The 27,774-nt window shown below is 38.5% G+C and overlaps 1 protein-coding gene and 1 pseudogene across 1 annotated transcript; one reads left to right on the top strand and one right to left on the bottom strand.

The window, feature by feature from the left end:
* The first annotated feature begins 1,049 nt into the window (after positions 1–1,049).
* On the top strand, positions 1,050–9,455 carry LOC113287439. The gene is made up of 2 exons (XM_026536201.1): positions 1,050–2,443; positions 3,312–9,455. Exon 2 carries the CDS (start codon positions 3,597–3,599, stop codon positions 4,671–4,673), a length of 1,077 nt encoding a protein of 358 aa, XP_026391986.1. The 5' UTR covers positions 1,050–2,443; positions 3,312–3,596; the 3' UTR covers positions 4,674–9,455.
* A 9,755-nt stretch (positions 9,456–19,210) lies between these two features.
* LOC113292097 lies at positions 19,211–19,310 on the bottom strand (annotated as a pseudogene).
* Positions 19,311–27,774: the final 8,464 nt, after the last annotated feature.

Raw genomic sequence — 27,774 nt, 5'->3', positions numbered from 1 at the left:
CACAATTTAATTATACAGAAGAGTAAAGAATTGGAGGATTTACATGATACTGAAGAGACCATTGCCAAACAACTATCTAGAGACAACATAATCAATTTAGGGGAGAAAAATACTAAGTACTTTCATGTGTTCACTTAAAAAGAAGGAAGAGAAACAATATTTGACCGTATAAATGATAAGTTGGGGAATGTAGTAAATGATATAAAGCATGTTAGCACTGTTTTAACTGAATTTTACAAAGACCCTTTTACAGATGAATCTCATGTCGATGGACAAGCTGCTGACATTTTTGAAAATATACCTCATTGCATTTCAGAGGAAGAGAATTCTTCTTTATTAAGGATCCCTTCTTTCGATGAGATTTTTTCAATTGTTAAGAAGATGAAACCCAACAAATCTCCGGAGCCAGATGGATTCTCGGTTAGTTTTTACAAACATAATTGGAACATTGTTGGTCCTCAGATTGTAGATATGATCCAAGAGTTTTTTAAAACTAAAGTCATGTGTAAGGATTTCAATCAGACTCATCTTTTTCTTATTCCTAAATCCAAAGCTCCTAAGAATCCTACTGAATTTCGCCCCATTGGGCTTTGTAATACAACTTACAAGATTATAACAAAGCTTCTTGCCAATAGGATGAAACCTCTATTGGATAATCTAATTTCGCCTTTTCAGTTTGCATTCCTTCCCTCTTACAAATTTCAGATAATATAGTGATATCTCATGAGATGATTCATGCTTTTAAGAGAAAAAAAAAGGAAGTTGATAAGCACGTAAGTGCGTTACTTTTATACCCATATTTATACTAGCTAAGTCTCGATATTTAGCTAATAATTATCTTTTAAAGCTTTTACAGGAATTACAAGTAAGATCCGTCATCCGGCGAAGAACTGGGTAATATTGAAGCTAAATGGCGTATGAGGCGAAAAGCATCAGAATGACTCATGTCATTAGAGCTTCAAATGTGGCTGGCCTGGTATGTTATATATCAGTACCACTCAAGCCCGTCCCACTAGTGGCTACGGAGGATTAATAAACGTGGCCTCATTTCCTCCACCGCATCTCATAAACGAAACAGATTTTCATTTTCTTTTCATTTCCTCGTAAAGCTGGTGATGTTCTTCACAAAGAAAATGGATCCGAGCTTAATTTCGTTGGAGGGTTTTTCATTTCTCCTAACTACTTTTGCGACCATTTTCTATGGTGAGAGATCGAGACAGCACAGAATTGGGATCTGATGTTGGGAGTTACAGAGGCAATTCATGGCAGTAGCTCTTTGAAAAGGAGATCCAAAATTCGTTAATCTTCAGGTTTCCGGCATCAATCTGAGATGGTGAATCAAATAGATGAGTATTGATTGTTTATGTTGTTGGTGGTAGAATTTGGAAGATGAATTGATTGGAGATGCAGTGGATCTACTGTGAGTTTTTGATTCTTAAGCAGGTAGCGGCTGAGTTTGGGATTGCTTTGTAATTAGTGATTGAGAAATGACAGTGGGTGAAGAGAAAACTGTGAAGAGCGAATAGAGATGGAATTGAACTGCAACAGCGGCAATGGAGTTGGGGGTGTTGATTTATTTTAGTGACAAGGGGTTCTCGACATGTAATCGTAGGCTGAAATGGGTTCTGGTTTAATTGGTTTTCTATGGAGTTGTACTATGGAATTCGGTTCTGCTGGTATCAAATGAAGGAGAATCTGCTGGGTATGGTACACACGGTGGTGAACTGAGAGCTTGGGGGTTGTTGATTTGTACATTAAGAAGACACATCAGAAGATTGAGGAGTTATCTGTTAACTGAACTTGTTCCGTTTTGTATGGGGTTAAGAGCAACGGTCGATTGAAGCTGGGTTTAATTGGACATTTGAGACACTAGACTTAATTGAGATGTTGTGCTTGCAAAGAAAAGATGGAGATTTCGATGGGAAATGGAGATGCCAATCAGGCTTCTATGGAAATGATGATGGTTAGTGTGTTGTTCTCATTTGTAGCAGTGGGGAATTGTGCAGCCATACAACAGCAATAAACGAAAGTGGAGACGTGAATGAAGATGGAATGAAACTTGGGTTAGTGGTAATCTGTATTGTGCACACTGGAATTAGTGATGGTCTATATGTGCTGACATTTCTATGAGGCTACTGTTATCACTGGGTGAAGATGAGAGAAAGAAGGTATGTATCAGTGGGTTAGCCGATTGTGGTTGAGTTGGTTGTGAAGAAAGACGTTCAGATGGTCCAGTGCTGTAGTTGGATTGAGGAAAGAGTATTCGTATTTGAAATGATTGGGAGATGGGTTCTGTACAGGACCTGGATTTGGCTATTGGTGTTCGTAATTGGACCAGGCTTTGGAGGTGCTGGTAGCAGTCACAAAGAGAGAATTGAGATGCATATATAAACGAAAAGCAGAGACGAATGGAGGGAGGCCGTTTACAGGGAAGAAAACTAGGGTTTGTTGTTTTACTTTTCTACTTGATATGATTTGCTAAACTACTGTTAGGGTGAAAGGATGAAATTGTAGGCTAGATTATTTATGTTCATGAACAAGAGGTTCTTTAATCAAAATCTTAAATTTATATTTGAGTATCTCATTTTGGTTGTTGTTTTATAAATCTTTTCATGTTTTATGCCAAGTATACTACATAGGGAAGTTATAGACAATCCCATTGTGACCTGATTGATATTAGATTTATGAATACTCTTCTACTTTGTATGCGATGTATACATAGTGATTAGGGGTTCTACTTTTAGGTCGAGATAAAACAATCGTTGTCAATTATCAAGAAATCTTAATGACATATCTTCCATATATAAGTAGCCAGGTGCTGCCACTTTACATGAGTTAAATAGAGACTCTTGTGAAAGAACATAAGTAAAACCTAGCCTATGACGGATTCCTGGATCCTTAACCTTTTCTTATCGTGCTTGACACTTCTCAGTTTTGTTTGCATTCAATTTATTTGTTTATTTCCTTAGTATACATTTCAGAAAATTTCCACTTGAATTGGTATTGATTAGGAATTGATTGTATTATTTAGAAGTAGTTTAGAAACACTCCTCGTGGGAACGAACCACATTTGCTATTGTCTACAATTTGGACACTGTGCACTTGCGGTAAAATAAAGTCGGTTTTCCGACCCATCAAGTTTTTGGCGTTGCTGTGGGGAGTGGCGGCTAACTACTCTAGTTGATACTTTTAAATATCTGATTATAGCTTAGATTTATTTCTGTTTTGGTTTGTATTATATTTTTAGCTTTATTTTGTTTTTATACATCTTTTTAAATCCTTTTTATCTCTTTAGTTTGTTTGATTTTCAGGTACCTTAGGAGCTAAAGATTGCTCATCCAAATAAGTTCTGTGAACTAAAGTGTAAATCCAGGAGCGTCGCGAGTAAGTTACTTGCAACTTTTGTGTGTGCTGAATTTTCTTGCTGTCGTGGTGTGTGCAAGTAAGTAAACTAGTAGAGATACTTTTATATACTTGTTTGTTTGCTTGTTGTGCATTGCATTTGTTTGCCAAGCTAAGATTTGAATTTTGTCACTTTCTGCCTAGTCTGTGCTAAAGGATCCCACTATTGGTTGGGATAAATAGAGCATTGACATATGTATGGAACCGATGATGATAAGGTAGACCCTCCTGTTAAGACCTTAAGGGAATATATGTACCCGACTAGGGTGAGCCAACCCTCATGCATTGTTTTGCCGGCCACTAAAGAACATTTTGAGATTAGAATTAATACCATCCAGGCTCTGCCAAACTTCTATGGCAGAGAAAATGAGAACCCTTATTACCACATTAGGGACTTTGAGGAACTATGTGGTACTGTGAAAATTAAAGACTTGAACGATGAGTATTTGAGATTGAGATTATTCCCATTCTCTTTGAAAGATAAAGCAAAATCGTGGCTTGATGCATTACCGTCTTCTTCCATCTACACTTGGGATGCGATGACGAAGTTATTTTTGCATAAATTTTTCCCTAGACATAAAACCACGGCTTTACGTCAAATTCTTAACAATTTTTCGCAACAAGAAGGAGAATCTCTCTATGATTACTTAGAGAGATTCCATGATATCTTGTTGCAATGTCCGCACCATGGAATTGATACCGTGAGACTCACTATGATTCTCTACGAAGGACTACATCACAAAACTATGACGATGGTAGGATCACTATGTGGGGGTAAATTTCAAGACAAGAGTGCTGATGAGGGGTATAAATTTTTTCATGAAGTAGCTGAAAAAACTCAGGAATGGGATGCTAAGGAACCCATTAAGAAATCTGCACCTAATAGGAGTGAAGTGCATAGAGTTGATATTGATTTTGACTCTGATGCTAAAATTGTTGCTATCGCAAGGCGAATCGAGTCGTTAGAACAAAGTCAGTTTAGTTCTAGACCGTTTGTAGACCATTCCTTTGATGATAATGTCAGAGAGCAAGCCAATGCTCCCTATCATGACAATCGCCAAAAATTTGACCCTTACTCAAAGACATATAACCCTGAGTGGTCGAGACACCCTAAGTCTTCATGGTCTAAGGGTCAATATCAAGACCAATCAAGTAGCAACATGTTGTCAGGTTTCACACAAACAGATCCTAGTTCGGTAGAAAGTCTAAAGTTGTTGACGCAGAATACTTTACAACTTCGTCAAGACATGAGGCAATTTGCTCAATTCTAGCAAAGTGCCTCAATTCCAACAGACTACCCAAAAATCGATAACGAACTTGGAACATCAATTAGGATAGTTGTCTAGCCAGATGAGTGCCATGGATAAGGGAACCTTCCCTAATCAGCCTCACCCAAATGCAAAAGGTATATTTGAGGTGAACCAATCTGGATTTACACCTTCGGATCATGTCCAGGCCATTACCACTTTGAGAAGTGGTAGAGTTTTAGGTAATCAGGATTCGATTCTTGAGGAAATTGAGCAAATCAGGAACTCGCCATAGACTGCCTAGGCCACTCCTTCTAACAATAATGAAACCAGTTTGAACGAGAAGGATGAGCCTGAGTTTTTGTACATTCCTTGTGCTCATTTTCCTCAAAGATTGTTACCTAAAACAGAAGATACTCACAACAATGAGATTCTAGAAGTGTTTAAGCAAGTTAAAGTTAACATTCCTCTGCTTGATGCCATTAGACAGATTCCATCTTATGCTAAAGTTTTGAAAGATCTTTGTGATAGGATTCTGGAGAACCCTATATGTGATAACCACAATCGCACGGTGTCTAACTAGTAGACAGAGGCAAGTACGGGTCGAACCCACAGGGAGCGGTGGAAATACTCTAATCAATATCTCTAATGAACTAACCTGAAATGATTTTTGGGATTTTTAGAATGAGAAAAGTAAAAAAAAATAATAAAACTAAACTTATAAAATAAAATCAATGAGAAAGTTGGTAACCAGGGTTTATAGTATCCACCACTATTTCTATTCAATTACTGAAATTAAACATAATTCATGAATCATTTACTGTTCGTTCTATTGATATCACCTATTATATGTATTATAGTCGCAAATATCACCAGGATTCCCTAAGCATGACACATCAAAAGACTAAACTAAAGCATGTACCATCAAATTGCATTAGCGAGAAAGTTATACGAAACTAATTATAGGTTCACCAATAATACCTGACTATTCTAAGCATATCCCATCAAAGGAATTTAACCCAAGCATGAAATATCAGACAATGAGACAAATATATTTGTGATCCTAACAATTACGCAACAAGGTTTACAAAACCTGTGAAACAACAACTCATTTCATCATTAAATCAATATATAAAATCATGGAATTAAATTTATTCAAATCATAATGGTCTATTGCTTCATAAGTCGATTCAATCAAAAATAGCCTAATACCCGAAGTGGTTTCACCCAATAAACCCTAGTTACAAATGTGTAGCAAAACATAATTGTGGGTTTCTCAAAACCCATCAAAAATAATAACAATAAAAAGATATTTAAACTGTATCACTGTCGTCACCGACAATCGATCCTCTTCTTCTCGCCTTGTTTTGTCTGCTCCAAAACTCTCACGAACGCATTGTTCTCTCGCCGTCAGCTCTGTAGCCGCAACTTTTCAGTTGTCGGAACCTCCTCTCAAAGTTGTTCTCCGTTCCTTTTTATTGTACGCTGCGAATAAACTTTAAAATAAGACCTAGCCCATTGCAAGGCCCAGTCCAACCGTATGTTTCAGTCTGTCTGACTCTCTTCATCCACAGGCCAACCACGACACCTAGGTTCAACCATTCTCTGAGTCCATTGCGGTCGTACTTCACCCTACTTCATCCAAACCCAAAACAAGCTCACCGATTTCTCCCAAGAACACTCGAAACCCTAACCCAATAGTCCGATCACTAGCTGCGCTTGTTTCGCTTCCATGGCAGCAGCAACAGCTCAGACTACTTCTTTCATATACGTACAACACCTTGCCATTAGCACCAACCCATTCAACAGACCCATCGATCATCTCCATATCCATTTAAACTTAGGCCATATCACCAGTTTCCATTCCCTGTCCGTTCAGTCAAAAACTGGCCATCTAAATTCACCTCTGACCATATCGACTATATCGACTGCAACTTGCTCATCCAGCGTCTACATCTCTTGGCATCTTCTTTATTGATGTTTCTGCTAAACTTCTCCAGTTGCACAGGCTCACAAAACATGAACCCTAGACGACCAGATCACCATTCGTGCTTCATTAAATTCTATCACAGCAGCACTTTCCTCCATCGGTTTTAGCAGCTCGAGCAAATTACCTCCACAACAAGTTCGAATCACCGAACCAAGACCATCCTTGCTACTGACTTACTTTCAACCGAGACCAAGAGTTCTGTCAAATGAATTAACCACTCCACTGCCACATCCATCATTCAATCACCGGAACTACAACATCTCTCGTTCCAAACGACTGCAACTGCATCACAGCCCCAAAATCAGTCCATGCCCAGAAGCCATAGCTCTCGTTGCTTCCTAGATAAATCCCCAAAATAAACACAATCGGTGCCCATCTTCATTTGTTGTTTGCTGGTCCACCTCCATTCCCGTCGTTACTCGCCTAACTCGAAGCTTCACTTACTGCTGTTGCGGGTGAAGAACAAATACTTTCAGAATGGGGTTCAGAATCATTTTTTTTAATAAGAAATGAGAGTTGATGTGAGAATAGCCACGTGTACTATCTCTTAGCTCAACAACACCATGTCTCTTTATTTCTCTAACCCTTCCTTTGCCTCCAAGTGAGTTTGTTTAGTGGATGCCTCGATCACAAAGGGATTACAACACACCCCATAATTGATGCTTTGAGTCGCAAATGCTTCTTTAGCTTCCATTTAGTTATTATTTTACCGGGTGATCGAATTCACTTGTACTTTTTACAATAGCACTAAATAATGTTATTAGCCAAAATATCGAGTCCTAGCTAAAATAAATATGGGTATCAAATATAGTATTTACGTGCTTATCAACACCCCCACACTTATATTTTGCTAGTCCTCGAGCAAAACAAAAAATATACCCACTAAACAGCTGGATAAAGAGTAATGTCCGCTAAACAGCTAGACGGAACCACTAAACAAAGGTTTAGATGTCTGCTAAACTACGGGACGATATCTTCTAAACAGCGAGAAGGAACCACTAAACAATGGTTTAGATCTGCTAAACAGCAAGATCGAGAGATGTCTGCTAAATAATTAGACAGAAAGACCCGCTAAACAGCTGATCATTTTTTTAATTTTATTTTGATGCATTTTTTTTCGGATGAATTTTGTTTTTTTCTTTTTAATCTGAATAAAAGTGAAAACCTATAAAAATCTAAATGCACAACCACTCCCCCACACTTAAACGTTATTGAGTCATCCAACGTAAAAATTAAGATGGGAAATTCATAATATGCGAAAATAAACAAATAAAAATAAAACAAGAAAATAGAAATACCTACTGGAATATACAAATAAGACTCACCATTTATCAACAACCTAAATATTTTAGGATCAACCCAAAACACAATATATACAATTAGTGATAACCTCACACTCTCGTTGTAGCAACGTAAAGATATAGAGATTATCAAAGGCAAAGAGCTATCCCCAAACTTGGTTTTTGCAAAGGATGTATCATTTTGATCAAAAATAACCGAGTCTAAAGGTTCGTTAGGGATGGGAACTGAAATGATCTGGGAGTGATGCACATGTAAAGAGAAATCACGAGATGCAAAATAATCTAGTAATACTGGAGAAGCACGCAGTTCTAATCCAAAATTAGGAATCTTTTGAAAAGTTGTGCTAACAATTCTAGGCATATTAACTTCTCAACTGGGTTTGTGACCCTGTACTAAATCTTCATCATAATCATCATCAACCAAGGAATCAATAGGAATATCACAATAAAGATGATTAAAAGAAACCTTATAGATAAAGTGTAATGTCTCTAAGTCGTTAGACTTAACTACGATTTTCTCAGAACTAACACATTCTTCATAAGCATCATTGTTATAACACTTATATGTCACACCGTCTAAATGAATGGTGTCCTCAATCCTAAACTTATCCTTTTGAATAGGCGAGTGATCATTAACACGATCAGGAGTTGGACTAAATACACCGTCTTCACTTGGTATGACAATGTCTCTATTCCTATGATCACAACTATCAAGTTCATCATCATTCTCCGTACACATTGATTCATTAGTTAAAGCGATTTCATCATAAATATCAAGAGTATTAGAAAAATTAGAACTTGTCTCCTCGATAAGACCAAATCTTTTACCGACTGCGTTAATTCAGCAATCGATAAATCAGTTTGTTCAGAAAGTTGAGCAATATAAGCATGGGTTTCACTCAGCTCAGCAAAAAATAACTCATTAGCTTTGGTCTGTTCAGCAATGTAAATATTGAGGCGTTCTAACAAAGATAGTTGTGATGCCGATGGGTCACAGTAAGATTAATTATCTCTCTCATACTGTGACGGAGAAATGTGCGAATAATAATTGGAATCAACAAATTGCGGCTCATAACCAGGGTAAGGTTGGTAATGATCATAACCTTCACAAGGTCCGGAATGATCGTACCTATGAGAATAATTCCAATCATTATTTACACACTCGGCAGGTTCTTAATAATGAGAAGGTGCATATGCATACTCCTCAGGTGAAATATCAAAATGACTCGTCTGTCTCGGCTCTTTTTGTAAGATTCCAAAAAGCTATAAAAGAAGTCAACTCACTGGAAACCATTATACAAAGTAAAATTTTCCCAATAACTCACCTTGCAAAAGCTTTGTGAGAATATCAAGTACTTACTTTAGGCCTGTTGTTGACTCCAATCGCCGCTCTTCAGACTAAGGTACCTAAGAAAAAATCAATAAGCTACGTAAAAAGAACTAAAAGAAAATACAAAAAAAGAAAAAAAAAAGAAAGTAATGTACAAAAAATAATAAAAAAAATGTACAAAATACCAATTATAATATTCCACAACTGCTCCCGGCAGCGGCGCCAAAAATTGATAGGATTTTTGAGAACCCTATATGTAATAACCGCAGTCGCATGGTGTCTAACTAGTAGACAGAGGCAAGTACGGGTCGAACCCACAGGGAGCGGTGGAAACACTCTAATCAATATTTCTAATGAACTAATCTGAATTGATTTTTGGGATTTTTAGAATGAGAAAAGTAAAACGAAATAATAAAACTAAACTGATAAAATAAAATCAATGAGAAAGTTGGTAACCAGGGTTTAGAGTATCCACCACTATTTCTATTCAATTACTGAGATGAAACATAATTCATGAATTATTTATTGTTCGTTCTATTGACATCATCTATTATATGTATTAGAGTCGCAAATATCACCGGGATGCCCTAAGCATGACACATCAAAAGACTAAACCAAAACATGCACCATCAAATTGCATTAGCGAGAAAGTTATACAAAACTAATTATAGGTTCACCAATAATACCCGACTATTCTAAACATATCCCATCAAAGGAATTTAACCCAAGCATGAAATATCAGACAATGAGACAAATATATTTGTGATCCTAACAATTATGGAACAAGTGTTACAAAGCCGGTGAAAAAATAACTCATTTCATCATTAAATCAGTATATAAAATCATGGAATTAAATTTATTCAAATCATAATGGTCTATTGCTTCATAAGTCGATTCAATCAAAAATAGCGTAATACCCGAGGTGGTTTCACCCAATAAACCCTTGTTATAAATGTCTAGCAAAACATAATTGTGGGATTCTCAAAACCCATCAAAAATAATAACAATAAAAAGATATTTAAACCGTATCACCGTCGTCACCGGCAATCGATCCTCTTCTTCTCGCGTTGTTTTGTCTGCTCCAAAACTCTTACGAACACACTGTTCTCCCAGTTCTCTCGCCGTCAGCTCTGTAGCAGCAGCTTTTCAGTTGTCGAAACCTCTCTCAAAGTTGTTCTCTGTTCCTTTTTATTGTCTGCTGCGAAGAAACTCTAAAATAAGACCTAGCCCATTGCAAGGCCCAGTCCAACCGTCTGTTTCAGTCTGTTTGACTCACTTCGTCCACAGGCTAACCACGACACCTAGGTTCATCCATTCTTTGAGTCCATTGCGGTCGTACTTCACCTTCCTTCATTAAAACCCAAAACGAGCTCACCGATTTCTCCCAAGAACACTCGAAACCCTAACCCAACAGTCCGATCACTAGCTGCGCTTGTTTCGCTGCCATGGTAGCAGCAACAACTCAGACTACTTCTTTCATATACGTACAACACCTTGCCATTAACACCAACCTATTAAACAGACCCATCGTTCATCTCCATCTCCATTTAAACTCAGGCCATGTCACCAGTTTCCATTCCCTGTCTGTTCAGTCCAAAACTGGCCATATAAGTTCACCTCTGACCATATTTACTGCAACTTGCTCTTCCAACGTCTACATTTCTTGGCATCTTCTTCATTGATGTTTCTGCTAAACTTCTCCAGTTGCACAGGCTCACAAACATGAACCCTAGACGACCAGATCACCATTCGTGCTTCATTAAATTCTATCACAACAGCACTTTCCTCCATCGGTTTTAGCAGCTCGAGCAAATTACCTCCACAACAAGTTCGAATCACCGAACCAAGACCATCCTTGCTACTGACTTACTTTCAACCGAGACCAAGAGTTCTGTCAAATGAATTAACCACTCCACTGCCACAGCTATCATTCAATCACCGGAAGTACAACATCTCTCGTTCCAAACGACTGCAACTGCATCACAGCCCCAAAATCAGTCCATGCCCATAAACCATAGCTCTCGTTGCTGCCTAGCTAAATCCCCAAAATAAACACAATCAGTGCCCATCTTCATTTGTTGTTAGCTGGTCCACCTCCATTCTCGTCGTTACTCGCCTGACTCGAAGCTTCACGTACTGGTGTTGCCGGTGAAGAACAAATAGTTTTAGAATGTGGTTCAGAATCATTTTGTTTTAATAAAAAATGAGAGTTGATGTGAGAATAGCCACTGCACTATCTCTTAGCTCAACAACACCATGTCTCTTTATTTCTCTAACCCTTCCTTTGACTCCAAGTGAGTTTGTTTAGTGGCTGCCTCAATCACAAAGGGATAACAACACACCCCATAATTGATGCTTTGAGTTGCAAATGCTTCTTTAGCTTCCATTTAGTTATTATTTTACCGGGTGATCGAATTCACTTGTACTTTCTACAAAAGCACTAAATAATGTTATTAGCCAAAATATCGAGTCCCAGCTAATATAAATATGGGTATCAAATATAGTATTTACGTTCTCATCACTTTGCACTGTGAAACACAAATTGAATGTGAAGAAGAAATATTTTCTCACTGAACAGGTCGGTTCCATTATCACACATAATACACCACCGAAGTATAAAGATCCTGGTTGTTCTATCGTGTGTTATTGGCGACCAGACCATTAAACATGCATTGTTAGATTTAGGTGCAAGTGTGAATCTTCTTCCATATTGCGTGTATAAGCAGCTTGGGTTAGGTGAGCTTAAACCCACTAATGTTACTCTTCAGCTTGCGGATAGGTCTGTGAAAGTTCTTAGGGGGATAATTGAATATGTGTTGATACAGGTTGAGAAGTTTTACTTTCCTATCGACTTTATCGTTTTAGATACACAACCCGTTTCTAATCCTAGTGCACAGATTTCAGTCATATCAGGTAGGCCTTTCTTTGCCACTTCGAATGCTATTATAAATTGTCGAAATGGGATTATGGAGCTTTCTTTTGGCAACATGAAAATGGAAATAAATATCTTTAACCCTTCTAATCCTGTTTTGGTTTCCGATGCTTGTTAATCTGTTTGCATGATTGTATGTGTGAATGACTATTGTAGTGATTCTTATTTAGAGGATCTTCGAGAAGATTTTGAAAACGTTGCAGGGAATACAAATTTGAATAAAACTGAATTGTTGGGTGTTTCCTTAACTCATTTTGCTGACTCTAATGATCTGGTTATGCATGATATTGTTGCTGCATTAAATCCCTCTTCCATTAATGTGTCTAATAGTTCTCTAGATGCATGTATGAATATGGAACCAATCGATACAAGTCAGTTGAATTGGACTGCTGATTTTGAAATAATATGCACTTGTTTAGACCATTTTGCAGATTCCGATGACCCCATGCTAATTGACATTGTCAATGAATTGCGTAATCCAATTGTTAATGAAGAAAACTCAAATGTAGAAGTCATTTCAGGGGACTTAGAACCAGATTTAGGGTATACAACAGGTGTTGACATATCTCTGCTTGTTATCCATGAATCTGACTTATTTCATATGAACATACATGAGGGGGCAGGTTGGAACTGTGTTCCTCATAACTACAGGGTTGAATTGAGTTTGGTTAGTTCTCTGGCTACTAACCATCATTATTACAGGTTCATAGTTGCAGTTGAACTTGTGTGTTGGGTTGATCCCCAAGTTTTCAGGCTTTATATATATGCTGGCAGGTTGCTGTTATGCATCATTCTTCACTTTGTTTGAGATTACTTGTTGCGTGCAAGCTGGGAGCAACTATCATTCGCTTCGTGGGAGTCAACCCATCAGTTTTGTTCCCTTTACTCTATCTTCTGTTTTTGTATGTCTCTTGCATATCAATTTCCACCTTAGCTCTATGTTGGATGACTCAATTACATTGAGGACAATGTAATGTTTAAGTGTAGGGGAGTGGTGAAGTATATATATATTTATGCTAGGCATTCAATTTCGTTATGAATTTTCTTACAAAATAAATAAATAAAAATGGATCACTTTCGTGAAGATAATACCAGCTGTTGAGCGGGTCTGTTAACAATTTATTTGCACAACAAGACCAGTTGTAGAGCGGGTCTGTAAAAAAAGTGGTTTATTTGAGCCTATTGCATTTCATGACCAGCTGTGGAGCGGGTCTATTTTTTTGTTTTCTTATCATATTATGACCAGCTGTGGAGCGGGTCTCTAAAAAAAAGTGGTTTATTTGAGTCTATTGCATTTCATGACCAGCTGTGGAGCGGGTCTATTTTCTTTGTGTTTTCTTATCATATTATGACCAGCTGTAAAGCGGGTCTCTAAAAAAAAAATCATGATGACCAGCTGTTGAGCGGGTCTTGAAGTTTTATATATGATCAACTGTTGAGCGGGTCTAATTTTTGTTTTGCTCGGGACTAGCAAAATGTAAGTGTGGGGAAACCTGATAAACACGTAAATGCGATACTTTTATACCCACATTTACACTAACTAGGTTTCAATATTTAGCTAATAATTATCTTTTAAAGCTTTTACAGGAATTACAAGTAAGTTCCGTCATCCGGCGAAGGACTGGGTAATATAGAAGCTAAATGGCTTATGAGGCGAAAAGCATCAGAATGACTCATGTCATTATAGCTTCAAATGTGGCTGGCCTGGTATGTTATATATCAGCACCACTCAAGCCCGGCCCACTAATGGCTACGGTGGATTAATAAACGTGGCCTCATTTCCTCCACCTCATCTCATAAACAAAACAGATTTTCATTTTCTTTTCATTTCCTCATAAAGCTGGTGATGTTCTTCAAAAATAAAATGGATCCGAGCTTAATTTCGTTGGATGGTTTTTCATTTCTCCTAACTACTGTTGCGACCATTTTCTATGGTGTGAGATCGAGACAATACGGAATTGGGATCTGATGTTGGGAGTTACAGAGGCAATTCATGGAAGCAGCTCTTTGAAAAGGAGATCCGAAATTCGTTAATCTTCAGGTTGCCGGCATCAATCTGAGATGGTGAATCAAATAGATGGGTATTGATTGTTTATGTTTTTGGTGCTAGAATTTGGAAGACGAATTGATTGGAGATGGAGTGGATCTACTGTGAGTTTTTGATTCTTAAGCAGGTAGCGGCTGAGTTTGGGATTGCTTTGCAATATGTGATTGAGAAATGACAGTGGGTGAAGAGAGAATGAAGATGGAACTGAATTGCAACAGCGGCAATGGAGTTGTGGGTGTTGATTTATTTCAGTGACAAGGGGTTCTCGACATGTAATCATAGGCTGAAATGGGTTCTGGTTTAATTGGTTTTCTATGGAGTTGTACTATGGAATTCGGGTCTGCTGGTATGTATCAAATGAAGGAGAATCTGTTGGGTATGGTACACACGGTGGTGAACTGAGAGCTTGGGGTTTGTTGATTTGTACATTAGGAAGACACGACAGAAGATTGAGGAGTTGTCTGTTAACTGAACTTGTTCCGTTTTGTATGGGGTTGAGAGCAGCAGTCGATTGCAGCTGGGTTTAATTGGACATTTGAGAAACTAGACTTAATTGAGATGTTGTGCCTGCGAAGAAAAGATGGAGATTTCGATGGGCAATGGAGATGCCAATCAGGCTTCTATGGAAATGATGATGGTTAGTGTGTTGTTCTCATTCATAGCAGTGGGGAATTGTGCATCCATACAACAGCAAGAAACAAAAGTGGAGATGTGAATGAAGATGGAATGAAGCTTGGGTTAGTGGTAATCCGTATTGTGCACACTGGAATTAGTGATGGTCTATATGTGTTGACATTTCTATGAGGCTACTGTTATCACTGGGTGAAGATGAGAGAAATAAGGTATGCATCAGTGGGTTAGCCGATTGTGGTTGAGTTGGTTGTGAAGGAAGACGTTCAGATGGTCCAGTGCTGTAGTTGGATTGAGGAAAGAGTATTCAGATTTGAAATGGTTGGGAGATGGGTTCTTTACAAGACCTGGATTTGGCTATTGGTGTTCGTAATTGGACCGGGCTTTGGAGGAGCTGGTAGCAGTCACAAAGAGAGAATTGAGATGCATATATAAACGAAAGGCAGAGACGAATGGAGGGAGGCCGTTTACAGGGAAGAAAACGAGGTGTTGACGGTGGTTTTTAGTTTAGGGTTAAAATCGTAAAACCGCATATCTGACATGACGTCATTATGACCATTAGCACATTTATTGAATCGGTAAGCATGCCTATGTAAGAATTACCAGGGCACCTTTTTTTATGCGTCATGTTTCTCGGCAGAACCCTTAACATTGACCGACATCATCTATGCCAAACTCTAATTCTCATGCTACCGCGCCAAGGCATGCCAACCATGCCAGTCGCACCACTGTGCCAATGGCAAATCATGCCAGCCACGTCTCCGCGCCAAGGCATGCCAACCATGCCAGCCACACCACTGTGCCAATGGCAAATCATGCCGGCCACATCTCCGCGCCAAGGCATGCCAACCATCCCAACCGCACCACTGTGCCAATGGAAAACCATGCCGGCCACATCTCCGCGCCAAGACATGCCAACCATGCCAGTCGCACCACTGTGCCAATGGCAAACCATGCCGGCCACATCTCAGCGCCAAGGCATGCCAACCATGCCACCCGCACCACTGTGCCAATGGCAAACCATGGCGGCCATATCTCCGCGCCAAGGCATGCAAACCATGTCAGACGCACCACTGTGCCAATGGCAAACCATGCCATCCACATCTCCGCGCCAAGGCATGCCAACCATGCCAGCCGCACCACTGTGCCAATGGTAAACTATGCCAGCCACATCTTCGCGCCAAGGCATGCTAACCATGCCAACCGCATCATTGTGTGATAGACACATTTTTGTGTATGATATAATCTCAATTGTATATATTGTTAGTACTCGATTTTGTATTTATTATGGTTTTTTTTGTCTTTGTAGGTGTTTTTGGAGAAATAAACATGTGTGGAAAAATTGGCTCGAAAAGTGTTTTTTGCGTTCATGGGAGGACATTTGCTATTCGGACCCTCACTTTGGATAAGGGGTAACCTAATTACTAAGGGGCATCCCATTCCCAGGCATCTGCTAATCGCACCCCTACTCTGGATAAGGGGAAACCATCTTCAACATTAAAAAATCAGGTTTTGGCGGGAAAAAAGTGTAGTTAAAGAGCAGTTTTGGCAATCGTGATTTGGAGGAGTTTAAGGTCGATTAAACCTTTGATTTTCATAGGATAGACTCCTTATGGGTCTAGGAATCTGAGATGGGTGTTTAAAATCGATTAGATTGGGCTCAAACGACGGATTTTTCTCACAACAAGAAAATATGGAAAGTCACGTGTGTGACCTGTTTTAGGGAATTTTAGAGTGATTAAAACGCTGTAAACCTTCCCAAAGATTTGTATCTATCTAAGGAAGAGTTTAGAATAAAAAGGAAAGCTCGGAAACGCGTAGAAATCCTAAAACAAGAAATTATCGCAACTTGGCCGTGAAGAGAAGGAAAGAGATTTTGGAAGATTTGTGAGAGATTTAATTGGAATTTTTGATATAAATAGATGTCTTGGGTCATATACAAGGGGTGTCGAGAGTTTAGGAACCTAAGGAGAGCCAAAGAAGAAGAAATCAGAGCTTTACCAAACTCTGTTTCTGCTGCTGCTGCTGTTGAAGAAGAAGAACAGTTGAAGAACATTGACCCTCGGTAGACAGTCGCAGAAAAGTGTCACTGTTTAACAGCTGAAGAACATTAAGCTGTTCAGGGCAGTCTTAAATCAGCGACAAAGCAACAGTTTTTCTGTAACAGTTCCATTGTAACATCTGTTTTGCAACACTAATACACTGTTGCAAACAGTCTGTGGTATTAACTTTCACTCTTTTAATCATCTTTTGAGCAACAAACACATATTTTGAGATCATGATTAATATGAGGAGCTAAACCACATAGCTGAGGCGATAGAGGAAGTTATTTTTCCAACAAAAAGTGGTATATTCTATTTTGTCTTTTTATTTGCAATAATTATATGATTATTTGCCTTGAACTATTATTGAATATGTTTTTTATTTGAGTGATTGTGATCTATTTTGATGGAGTATGCTTAGTTTTAATACTTTTGATGCTTCATACTTGGTATTTACAATTATTACTTTTGAAAATCTACTTGTTGCAATATTTTAGAATCAAATTAAACAAGAAAATTGCATAAATATAAGTATTGGTTTAATCACTTTGAACTTGGAAACTAGTGGAATCTTAGCCTCAGTGTTTCTTTTAGTATTGATTTCATCTTTGATTGAGTTTGCTATAATTTTTAGTGAGTTTTCTATTTTAATATTAGGATTTAAGTCTAAATAATATCCTTCACAAGTCTGAGAATCGAACCACTTTTACCACTATCTACAAATCACATCAATTTTTGGCGCCGCCGACGCGGACTTGTTTTTAGGGTTTTAGATTTTTTTTTTTTTTTTTGTTTTTTTTGTCTTTTTTTTTTTGTTTTTGGGTATTTATCTTGTGTCTACAGGTTTCTGGATAAAGAAAATTGAGCCAAGGAGTTTGGTGATTTCATAAAGACTTGGAACTAAAGATTAAAGCAAAAAGAACAGAAAAGAAGACAATTTATATTTTTTTTTTAGACAATTTAGTTTAGGGTTTGTTTATTTTATTTAAAAAAAAAACTGTATTAGGGTTTATTATTTTTGTAATTTTTCTTTATTTTTTTGGACTTTTGGATTTTTGGACTGGGACATTATTTTTTTTATCACCCTACGGAAGGGTACTTAAATATAAACTGTTTGCAGAGAAGGAGGACAATTACAACCGATTCATCCCCGTCTGGAACGGGAGGTAAGATTCTAAACACTCGCGAATCCCCTGTCAGCGAGTTACTGGACTCCTTCGTATGCATATATGTTGAGGACTGAATACGGACATTTATTTTTCTAGTAAAGGGCAAGGCCTGGCCATACAAGATAAGGGTTCGGATTTCATCACCGTTCTCTTCTTGCCCGCTTTAGGAACACGTAACCTACGCGAACCTAAGCCTAAAATTTTGACTAGAACGAGACCGATAGGGTAACGAGCTTAACAGGAAAGTCATTCGAAAAATATTGGTTACTCTTTTAAGCATACTTCGAAGTTCTTGACGGTTTCTGTAAGTTGAATGCGTGACTGCGCCGCCTTGTAATACCGGTGAGGCCTTGGGTATCAAAGCTCCACCGAGCTTCCCTCGCCTCTATTCAACTTACGTTAACTCGGATTGATTCCAGAGGGGTTTGCTTAAATTGTAACGAATTCCCGTTCGAAGGATTAGAAGCTGGTCTAGAAACAATCTAAGTGGAGCCATCATGCTTTTTGTTTGCTAGAAATCAATAGGTTTGATTTGGTTGAGTCGGCCTTGATCTGTGTTTGCTTACCCTTCCAATTTAGAAAATTCTATTGTATGCCTGAACGTAAAAGAGACGCACTAGGTAGATTTGTTAAAGAGAAACCTAGTAGTTCGAAGCGTCTCGATTACCTTAATCTAGAAAGTCCGGCTTTTGAAGAGTCTGTTTTTGAACGTTCTTTGACTGAGGAGAGAATCCTGTTGCTCCGATAGCGCCAGAAATGGCAACTTTGAAAGCTTTGTTGAATCCAACTAGGACTACCCGTCCTTCGTGTATTAAGTTAGCTGAAACGGAGGCACCCTATGAACTGAAACCTGGGACCTTACAGATGCTCCCAATCTTTTTAGGGAAAGAAAATGAAAACCCTTATTACCATGTTAGGGATTTTGAGGAAATTTGTAGTACTCTAAGAATTAGAGGCTTAGATGATGATGCTTTGAAACTTAGGTTATTCCCATTTTCCCTGAAAGATAAGGCCAAGTCGTGGCTGTATAGTTTGGACTCCGAGTCAATTGAGACATATGAACAACTTACATCTGCCTTTTTCAATAAGTTTTTCCCTAGGCACAAAACATCGTCTATTAGGACGCAAATATGCACATTTTCACAACAAGAGGGAGAATCTTTATATAGGTATTTGGAAAGGTTCAATGATTTATTATCCCAGTGTCCTCATCATGGTTTAGAAAAGGTTAGGCTAGTTCAGATCCTTTATGAGGGTTTAGATTATTCCACAACGACCATGGTTGAGTCTCTATGCACTGGTGGATTTGAAAACCAAACTGTTGATGCGGCGATGGAATTTTTTAATGAAATCGCCGAAAAAACCCAGCAATGGGAAAATAGTAGGGCACCCCAGAAAACAATTCTTTTAAGTAGAGGAAACGTTAATAGGGTAGAAGGAGGCTATGAATCAGATGCCAAAATTGCTGCTATAGCAAAAAGGTTAGAAGCCTTAGAAGTGGGCCAGACTAGTGGTAGAGTGGAGCCTTTTTGGGAAGGCCAGAATATTGAAGAGCAGGCCAATGCTCTTTATAATAACACTAGATTTGATAACCGTCAAAAGATTGACCCATATTCAGAAACCTATAATCCTGGTTGGAGAAACCATCCGAACCTTTCGTGGTCTAAGGGCCAAAGTCAAGGTCAGTTTAGTAATTCTAATGCTCCCCCAGGTTTTGGCTATACTAAGAATCCTTCAGGACTAGCTCAGTTTCAGAATCAGTCAGATAAGAAAATCCTAAGTTTAGAGGAATCTCTCGCCTTGTTAACTCAGCAAACTGCAAAATTCCAGTTATCCGTAGAACAGAGTCTACAAGCTAGTAACAGGATAGGACAAGAAAATAGTCAGGCTATTTCCGAGTTAAAAACCCAGGTTGGTCTGATAAGTGATTCTTTGAGAGAAAAAGGTAAGTTTCCTAGTCAAACACAACCCAACCCTAGAGGAGTTCATGAATTAGGTGCAAAACCATCGAATCAATTGAATGTGTTAGAACCCTTAGAAGTGGTAGAGTTGTAGACAATAAGGTAACCATGCCCGATAGTGAACATACTGTAGTTCACCCCTCAGGATCTCACCTCTCAGGACCAGTAGCTGAAGAGACTGATAAAGTTTCTGATGATGTGAATTCGGTTCCTGAAAGGTCTGATTTTAGGCCTAGAGCCCCATTTCCTCAGCTATTAGTACCAACAAAGAAGGAATCGAACTTTAATGACATAGTGGAGGTTTTTAAGCAAGTTACCATAAACCTTCCCTTATTAGATGCAATTAGGCAAATTCCTGCTTATGCCAAGTTCCTTAAGGATATGTGTACGCGAAAGCGAAAACTTAGCGTCCATAAGAAAGCCTTTTTAGCTAGTCACGTAAGTTCAATCATTCAGAACACCACAACTCCAAAGTACAAAGACCCAGGTTCTCCTACCATTGCTTGCACAATAGGTAACTTCCGGGTAGAAAAAGCTTTACTTGACTTAGGAGCCAGTGTGAACTTACTGCCATTCCATGTATACTTACAGCTAGGACTTGGTGAAATGAAACCTACTCAGATGACACTGCAGTTAGCTGATAGGTCTGTTAAAATCCCTCGAGGTGTTATCGAGGATGTTCTTATTGAGGTCGACAAGTTTATTTATCCAGTGGATTTCGTGGTCCTAGATACCCAACCTGTCCCTGACCCAGAGAACCAGATACCTGTGATTTTAGGTCGCCCATTTTTAGCTACGTCTAATGCGATCATTAACTGTCGAAATGGTGTGATGAGTTTATCTTTTGGTAATATGACTATGGAGATGAACATTTTTAATGTCAGTAAGCAACCTCATGAGCTAGATGACACATGTGTTGAGGAGGTGAACATGATAGAAGCCTTAGTTCAGGAGTCATTACCAAACATCTTGTCTGAAGACCCATTAGAAAGTTGTCTATCCCATTTTGGTTTAGATTTTGACGACGATAGCACTATTGAACAGGTGAATGCTCTATTAGATTCTACCCCTGTGTTAGACACTGATAGATGGAAAGCTAGGTTCGAACCGTTACCAGTTTCTGAGACTACCCTAATTCCTTCTTTAGAAGAGCCCCCAAAGTTGGACCTTAAACCACTACCCGATACTCTAAAGTATGTGTTTTTAGGCCCATCTGAGACTTTACCTGTGATTGTAGCTTCCAATTTGGATAGTGATCAGGAAAGTAGGCTAGTAAATGTACTTCAAGACAATAAGGAAGCTTTAGGGTGGACTATAGCAGACATTAAGGGTATAAGTCCTACTGTGTGTATGCATCAGATTCATTTAGAGGAAGACTCCAAACCTTCTAGGGAGATGCAACGTCGACTGAACCCTAACATGAAAGAGGTAGTTCGAAAAGAGGTGCTTAAGTTGTTAGATGCGGGTATTATTTACCCAATTTCAGACAGTAAGTGGGTCAGCCCTGTTCAGGTTGTCCCCAAGAAATCAGGTATCACTGTAGTCCAGAATGATAATAATGAATTAATCCCAACCCGAGTGACCACGGGATGGCGTGTGTGTATTGACTATAGGAAATTGAACAAGGTCACAAGGAAGGATCACTTTCCCCTTCCTTTTATCGACCAAATGCTAGAGCGATTAGCTGGACATAGTCACTATTGCTTCTTAGATGGCTACTCCGGTTATAATCAGATCGTTATTGCCCCAGAAGACCAAGAGAAAACCACTTTTACCTGTCCCTTTGGTACCTTTGCGTATAGACGCATGCCTTTCGGGCTATGTAATGCCCCTGCAACTTTTCAGCGTTGTATGATGAGCATATTTTCTGATATGGTAGAACGGTTCTTAGAGGTCTTTATGGATGATTTTTCAGTGTTTGGTTCATCTTTCGATGAGTGCTTGCATCATTTGACATTAGTGTTGACTAGGTGTAAGGAAAAAAATTTAGTGCTTAATTGGGAAAAATGCCATTTCATGGTTAAATCAGGAATTGTATTAGGGCAATCGTCTCTTCAAAGGGTATAGAGGTAGACAAAGCCAAAGTTGACCTTATTAAGACTTTACAGGTCCCAAAAACCGTAAAAGATATTAGGTCATTCCTAGGGCATGCAGGTTTTTACCGTCGATTCATTAAGGATTTTAGCTTGATTTCTAGACCTCTTTGCAATTTGCTTGCAAAAGATGTTAAGTTTGTCTTTGATGATGCTTGTTTAGAGGCTTTTGAGAAGCTTAAAACTTTACTCACTACTCCCCATACTCCATAGTCCAGCACCTAACTGGAACCTACCCTTTGAGATTATGTGTGATTCTTCAGATTATGCTATAGGCGTCGTTTTAGGACAACGAGAAAACAAATTACTTCATGTGATTTATTATGCTAGCAAAACTCTGAATGATGCCCAAATGAACTACACAACTACCGAGAAGGAACTTTTAGCCATCGTGTTTGCCTTGGATAAGTTTAGGTCCTACCTATTAGGTTCTAAGATCATAATCTATACAGATCATGCTGCTTTGAAATACCTTTTATCTAAGAAGGATACCAAACCTAGATTGATTAGATGGATCCTATTGTTACAGGAATTTTCCCCAGACATTAGAGACAAAAAGGGTGCAGAAAATGTAGTAGCAGATCACTTGTCTAGGCTAGTTGTTAGTTCCCCTAGTGATTCCCTTCCTATAAGGGATAGCTTTCCTGATGAACAATTGTTCTCTGTTTCCCAATCACCTTGGTATGCAAATATAGTGAATTATCTTGTTACTGGTCGAACCCCTCAACATTGGGGTAAGCAAGATCGTTCTAGGTTTTTAGCCGAGGTTAAGCATTTCTTTTGGGACGATCCTTATCTGTTTAAGTATTGTCCGGACCAGATTATTAGGAGATGTGTATCTGAGAGTGACCAGTCTAGTATTATCTCCTTTTGTCATGAACATGCATGTGGGGGTCATTTTAGTGCTAAGAAGACTGCTGCTAAGATTTTGCAGTGTGGATTTTACTGGCCTTCGTTGTTTAAAGATTCCCATAGTCATTGTGTTTCTTGTGAGCGTTGCCAGAAGTTAGGAACCATTTCCCGTAGAAATATGATGCCTTTGAACCCTATTTTAGTGATTGAGGTCTTTGATGTGTGGGGCATTGATTTTATGGGTCCATTTCCTATTTCGTTTGGTTATCTTTACATACTTGTCGCTGTAGACTATGTGTCTAAGTGGGTTGAGGCGGTTCCGTGTAGAACGAATGACCACAGGGTCGTAGTCCAGTTTTTGAAAGAGAATATACTTACACGTTTTGGTACGCCGCGAGCTATAATTAGTGATGGAGGTTCACACTTTTGTAATAGACCGTTTTCTCTTTTAATGAAACAATACGGTATTACCCATAAAGTAGCAACCCCATATCACCCTCAGACTAGTGGTCAGGTAGAGGTTTCCAATAGGGAAATTAAACGTATTCTAGAGAAAACAGTTAATCCAAATAGGAAAGACTGGTCGTCGAGGCTTACTGATGCCTTATGGGCTTACCGTACTGCGTTTAAGACACCCATTGGAATGTCACCTTATCGTTTAGTGTTTGGCAAGGCATGTCACCTGCCTGTTGAGTTAGAGCATCGAGCCTATTGGGCTATTAAGAACTTAAACTTTTCACTTGACAAGGCAGGAGCTCAAAGAAAGCTCCAGCTCAATGAGTTGGACGAGATTCGTAGAGATGCATACGATAGTGCTAAGGAGTATAAGAACAAAATGAAACTTGTGCATGATAGGAATATTTTACGAAAGTCATTTTCTCCAGGTCAAAAAGTTCTTCTGTATGACACTCGTTTGCATCTATTCCCCGGGAAGTTGCGCTCTCGGTGGACCGGTCCTTTTGTGGTCCGTACTGTTTTTCCTCATGGCGCTGTTGAGATTGAGACACCAGATGGTAGTAGTTCTTCGAAGGTTAACGGTCATTGAAGCCCTTTTTAGAGCCTTTTCCTACAGGTGATGTTGAGGAGGTCCCTCTGGAGGACCCTGTTTACCTTGATTGACCATCGAGGCGATTTTGTATGTTGTATAATATTTTTGTAGGTTTTTGGTTACACTTCACCCAGGTACTATCTTTCCGACTTCTCTCTTTACTATTTCCTCATGTTACTTATATTTTTGGTACTGTTCTTTGATTAGAAACATTGAGGACAATGTTAGATTTAAGTTTGGGGGTGGGGTAGAACTTTTTGTTACCTTTTCGTTGCAATAAATAAACTCCAGAGCCTAGAAATTTATCCCTATTAAGGATGGCACTAACCAATCTAAGTGGATGGAAGCATTTTGGTTGTAGGAGTTGAGGAACCAATCTGACTAGATGGCAACATCTAAAGAGTCTATTCATAAAAGCACAGAGCTCAGGTGTTAGAAATAACATGATAGTTTCACCATATCTCGTTGAGTCCTTTTCACTTCTGTTTTTATTTTGTTTTGTTTTTAAACTATGTTTCTCTAAGTGATTAGGTGGGGCTCACGATTCAAGTTGTTACCAATGCTAGGGTGAATTAGAGTGATTGAGATACAAAAAAAAAAGACGACCATCAGACCAACTGGAATAAATTCAATAAAGTCGACCACTGGAACCCTTGTATATGCCAGTTGTGTTGACCTAGAGTTAGGATTATCAATCACTGGTTCCCTTGTATATGCCAGTGTGTTGATATTAGTCAGACTAGTATCTCAGTCCATTAGGATAGGTTCATTTTGGCGGAGGCCTTCAGACAGATATGAGAAACACCGTTCACCTAGTAAACATCAAAACCATCTATGTTTTTCTATATCCATCTTCTTGATCTATCCATGTGATTAGTTTTGACTCCGGATATTGATGTCCATAGTGCGACTATCTGAGTAGAGCTCTGTCACTTCATATGAATTTTAGTATGCTTGAGTGCAAACTCGTGTACAACAATTGGAATTTCGCATCAGGGTACTTCCTCCTGTAGTCAATAAGTATGCCAACCAAGGAGATTCTTTAGTGCCTTCCAAGGTTCTGTGTAGATAGCTAGGGTCTGGAGTATAAAGGTTTTGTGGGTATACCTCTGGTAAGCCCTCCGGAGACAACACTCCGCCACTAGGGACACCTAGGGGTTTAAAGGCTTATTGCATACGCTAAATGCAATCGACGATGCCTGCGACAGTGAGTTAGGATTTTATTTCTATTTTATTTTTGCTCGAGGACTAGCAAATAATAGGTTTGGGGGTATTTGATAGACACATTTTTGTGTCCGATTTCTCGATTATATATTGTTAGGGCTCATTTTTGTACTTATTATGGTGTTTTTTTTTGTAGTAGTATTTTGGAATAAACATTTTTGGAAAAAATTGGCTCGAAAAGTGTCGGAAAGCACCCGGAGGACATTTGCTATTCGGACTCTCACTTTGGATAAGGGGTAACCTAATTACTAAGGGGCATCCCATTTCCAGGCAGTTGCTAATCGCACCCCTACTCTGGATAAGGGGCAACCATCTTCAACATTCAAAAACAGGTTTTGGCGGGAAAAAGTGCAGTTAAAGAACAGTTTTGGCAATCGTGATTTGGAGGAGTTTGAGGTCGATTAAACCTCTGATTTTCATAGGATAGACTCCTTATGGGTCTAGGAATCTGATATGGGTGTTTAAATCGATTAGATGGGCTCAATCGACGGATTTTTCTCACAACAAAAATATGGAAAGTCACGTGTGTGACCTGTTTTAGGGAATTTTAGAGAGATTAAAACGCTGTAAACCTTCCCAAAGATTTGTATCTATCTAAGGAAGAGTTTAGAATAAAAAGGAAAGCTCAGAAACGCGTAGAAATCCTAAAACAAGAAATTGTCGCAACTTGGCCGTGAAGAGAAGGAAAGAGATTTTGGAAGATTTGGGAGAGATTTAATCGGTATTTTTGATATAAATAGATGTCTTGGGTCATATAGAAGGGTGTCGAGAGTTTGGGAACCTAAGGAGAGCCAGAGAAGAAGAAATCAGAGCTTTACCAAACTCTGTTTCTCTGCTGCTGCTGAAGAAGAAACACGAAGAACATTGACCCACGGTACAGTCGCAGAAAGTGTCGTTGTTTAACAGCTGAAGAACATTAAGCTGTTCAGGGCAGTCTTAAATCAGCGACAAAGCAACAGTTTTTCTGTAACAGTTCCATTGTAACAGCTGTTTTGCAACACCAATACACTGTTGCAAACAGTCTGTGTTATTACTTTTCACTCTTTTAATCATCTTTTGAGCAACAAACACATATTTTGAGATCATGATTAATATGAGGAGCTAAACCCCATTGCTGAGGCGATAGAGGAAGCTATTTTTCCAACAAAAAGTGGTATATTCTATTTTATCTTTTTATTTGCAATAATTATATGATTATTTGCCTTGAACTATTATTGAATATGATTTTTATTTGAGTGATTGTGATCTATTTTGATGGAGTATGCTTAGTTTTAAGACTTTTGATGCTTCATACTTGGTATTTACAATTATTACTTTTGAAAATCTACTTGTTGCAATATTTTAGAATCAAATTAAACAAGAAAATTGCATAAATATAAGTATTGGTTTAATCACTTTGAACTTGGAAAATAGTGGAATCTTAGCCTCAGTGTTTCTTTTAGTATTGATATCATCTTTGATTGAGTTTGCTATAATTTTTAGTGAGTTTTCTATTTTAATATTAGATTTAAGTCTAATTAATATCCTTCACAAGTCTGAGAATCGAACCACTTTTACCACTATCTACAAATCACATCAATTTTTGGCGCCGCCGACGCGGACTTGTTTTTAGGGTTTTAGATTTTTTTTTTTTTTTTTTTTTTTTTTTTTTTTTTTTTGTCTTTTTTTTATGATTTTGGGTATTTATCTTGTGTCTACAGGTTCTGGATCATAAAGAAAATTGAGCCAAGGAGTTTGGTGATTTCATAAAGACTTGGAACTAAAGATTAAAGCAAAAAGATCAGAAAAGAAGACAATTTATTATTTTTTTTTAGACAATTTTAGTTTAGGGTTTGTTTATTTTATTTAAAAAAAAAACTGTATTAGGGTTTATTATTTTTGTAATTTTTCTTTATTTTTTTGGACTTTTGGATTTTTGGACTTTGGGACATTATTTTTTTTATCACCCTACGGAAGGGTACTTTAAATATAAACTGTTTGCAGAGAAGGAGGACAATTACAACCGATTCATCCCCCGTCTGGAACGAGAGGTAAGATTCTAAACACTCGCGAATCCCCTGTCAGCGAGTTACTGGACTCCTTCGTATGCATATATGTTGAGGACTGAATACAGACATTTATTTTTCTAGTAAAGGGCAAGGCCTGGCCATACAAGATAAGGGTTCGGATTTCATCACCGTTCTCTTCTTGCTCGCTTTAGGAACACGTAACCTACGCGAACCTAAGCCTAAAATTTTGACTAGAACGAGACCGAAAGGGTAACGAGCTTAACAAGAAAGTCATTCGAAAAATATTGGTTACTCTTTTAAGCATACTTCGAAGTTCTTGACGGTTTCTGTAAGTTGAATGCGTGACTGCGCCGCCTTGTAATACCGGTGAGGCCTTGGGTATCAAAGCTCCACCGAGCTTCCCTCGCCTCTATTCAACTTACGTTAACTCGGATTGATTCCAGAGGAGTTTTCTTAAATTGTAACGAATTCCCGTTCGAAGGATTAGAAGCTGGTCT

The sequence above is a fragment of the Papaver somniferum genome, chromosome 6, assembly GCF_003573695.1.
Source record: "Papaver somniferum cultivar HN1 chromosome 6, ASM357369v1, whole genome shotgun sequence".
NCBI classification, from domain to species: Eukaryota; Viridiplantae; Streptophyta; class Magnoliopsida; order Ranunculales; family Papaveraceae; genus Papaver; species Papaver somniferum.
Note: the sequence above shows the minus strand (reverse complement) of the source record. Positions and strands in the feature narration are given on the sequence as shown.

Coding starts and splice junctions, on each gene's coding strand:
- LOC113287439 (XM_026536201.1), top strand. CDS start 3,597: ATGTATGGAACCGATGATGATAAGGTAGACCCTCCTGTTAAGACCTTA.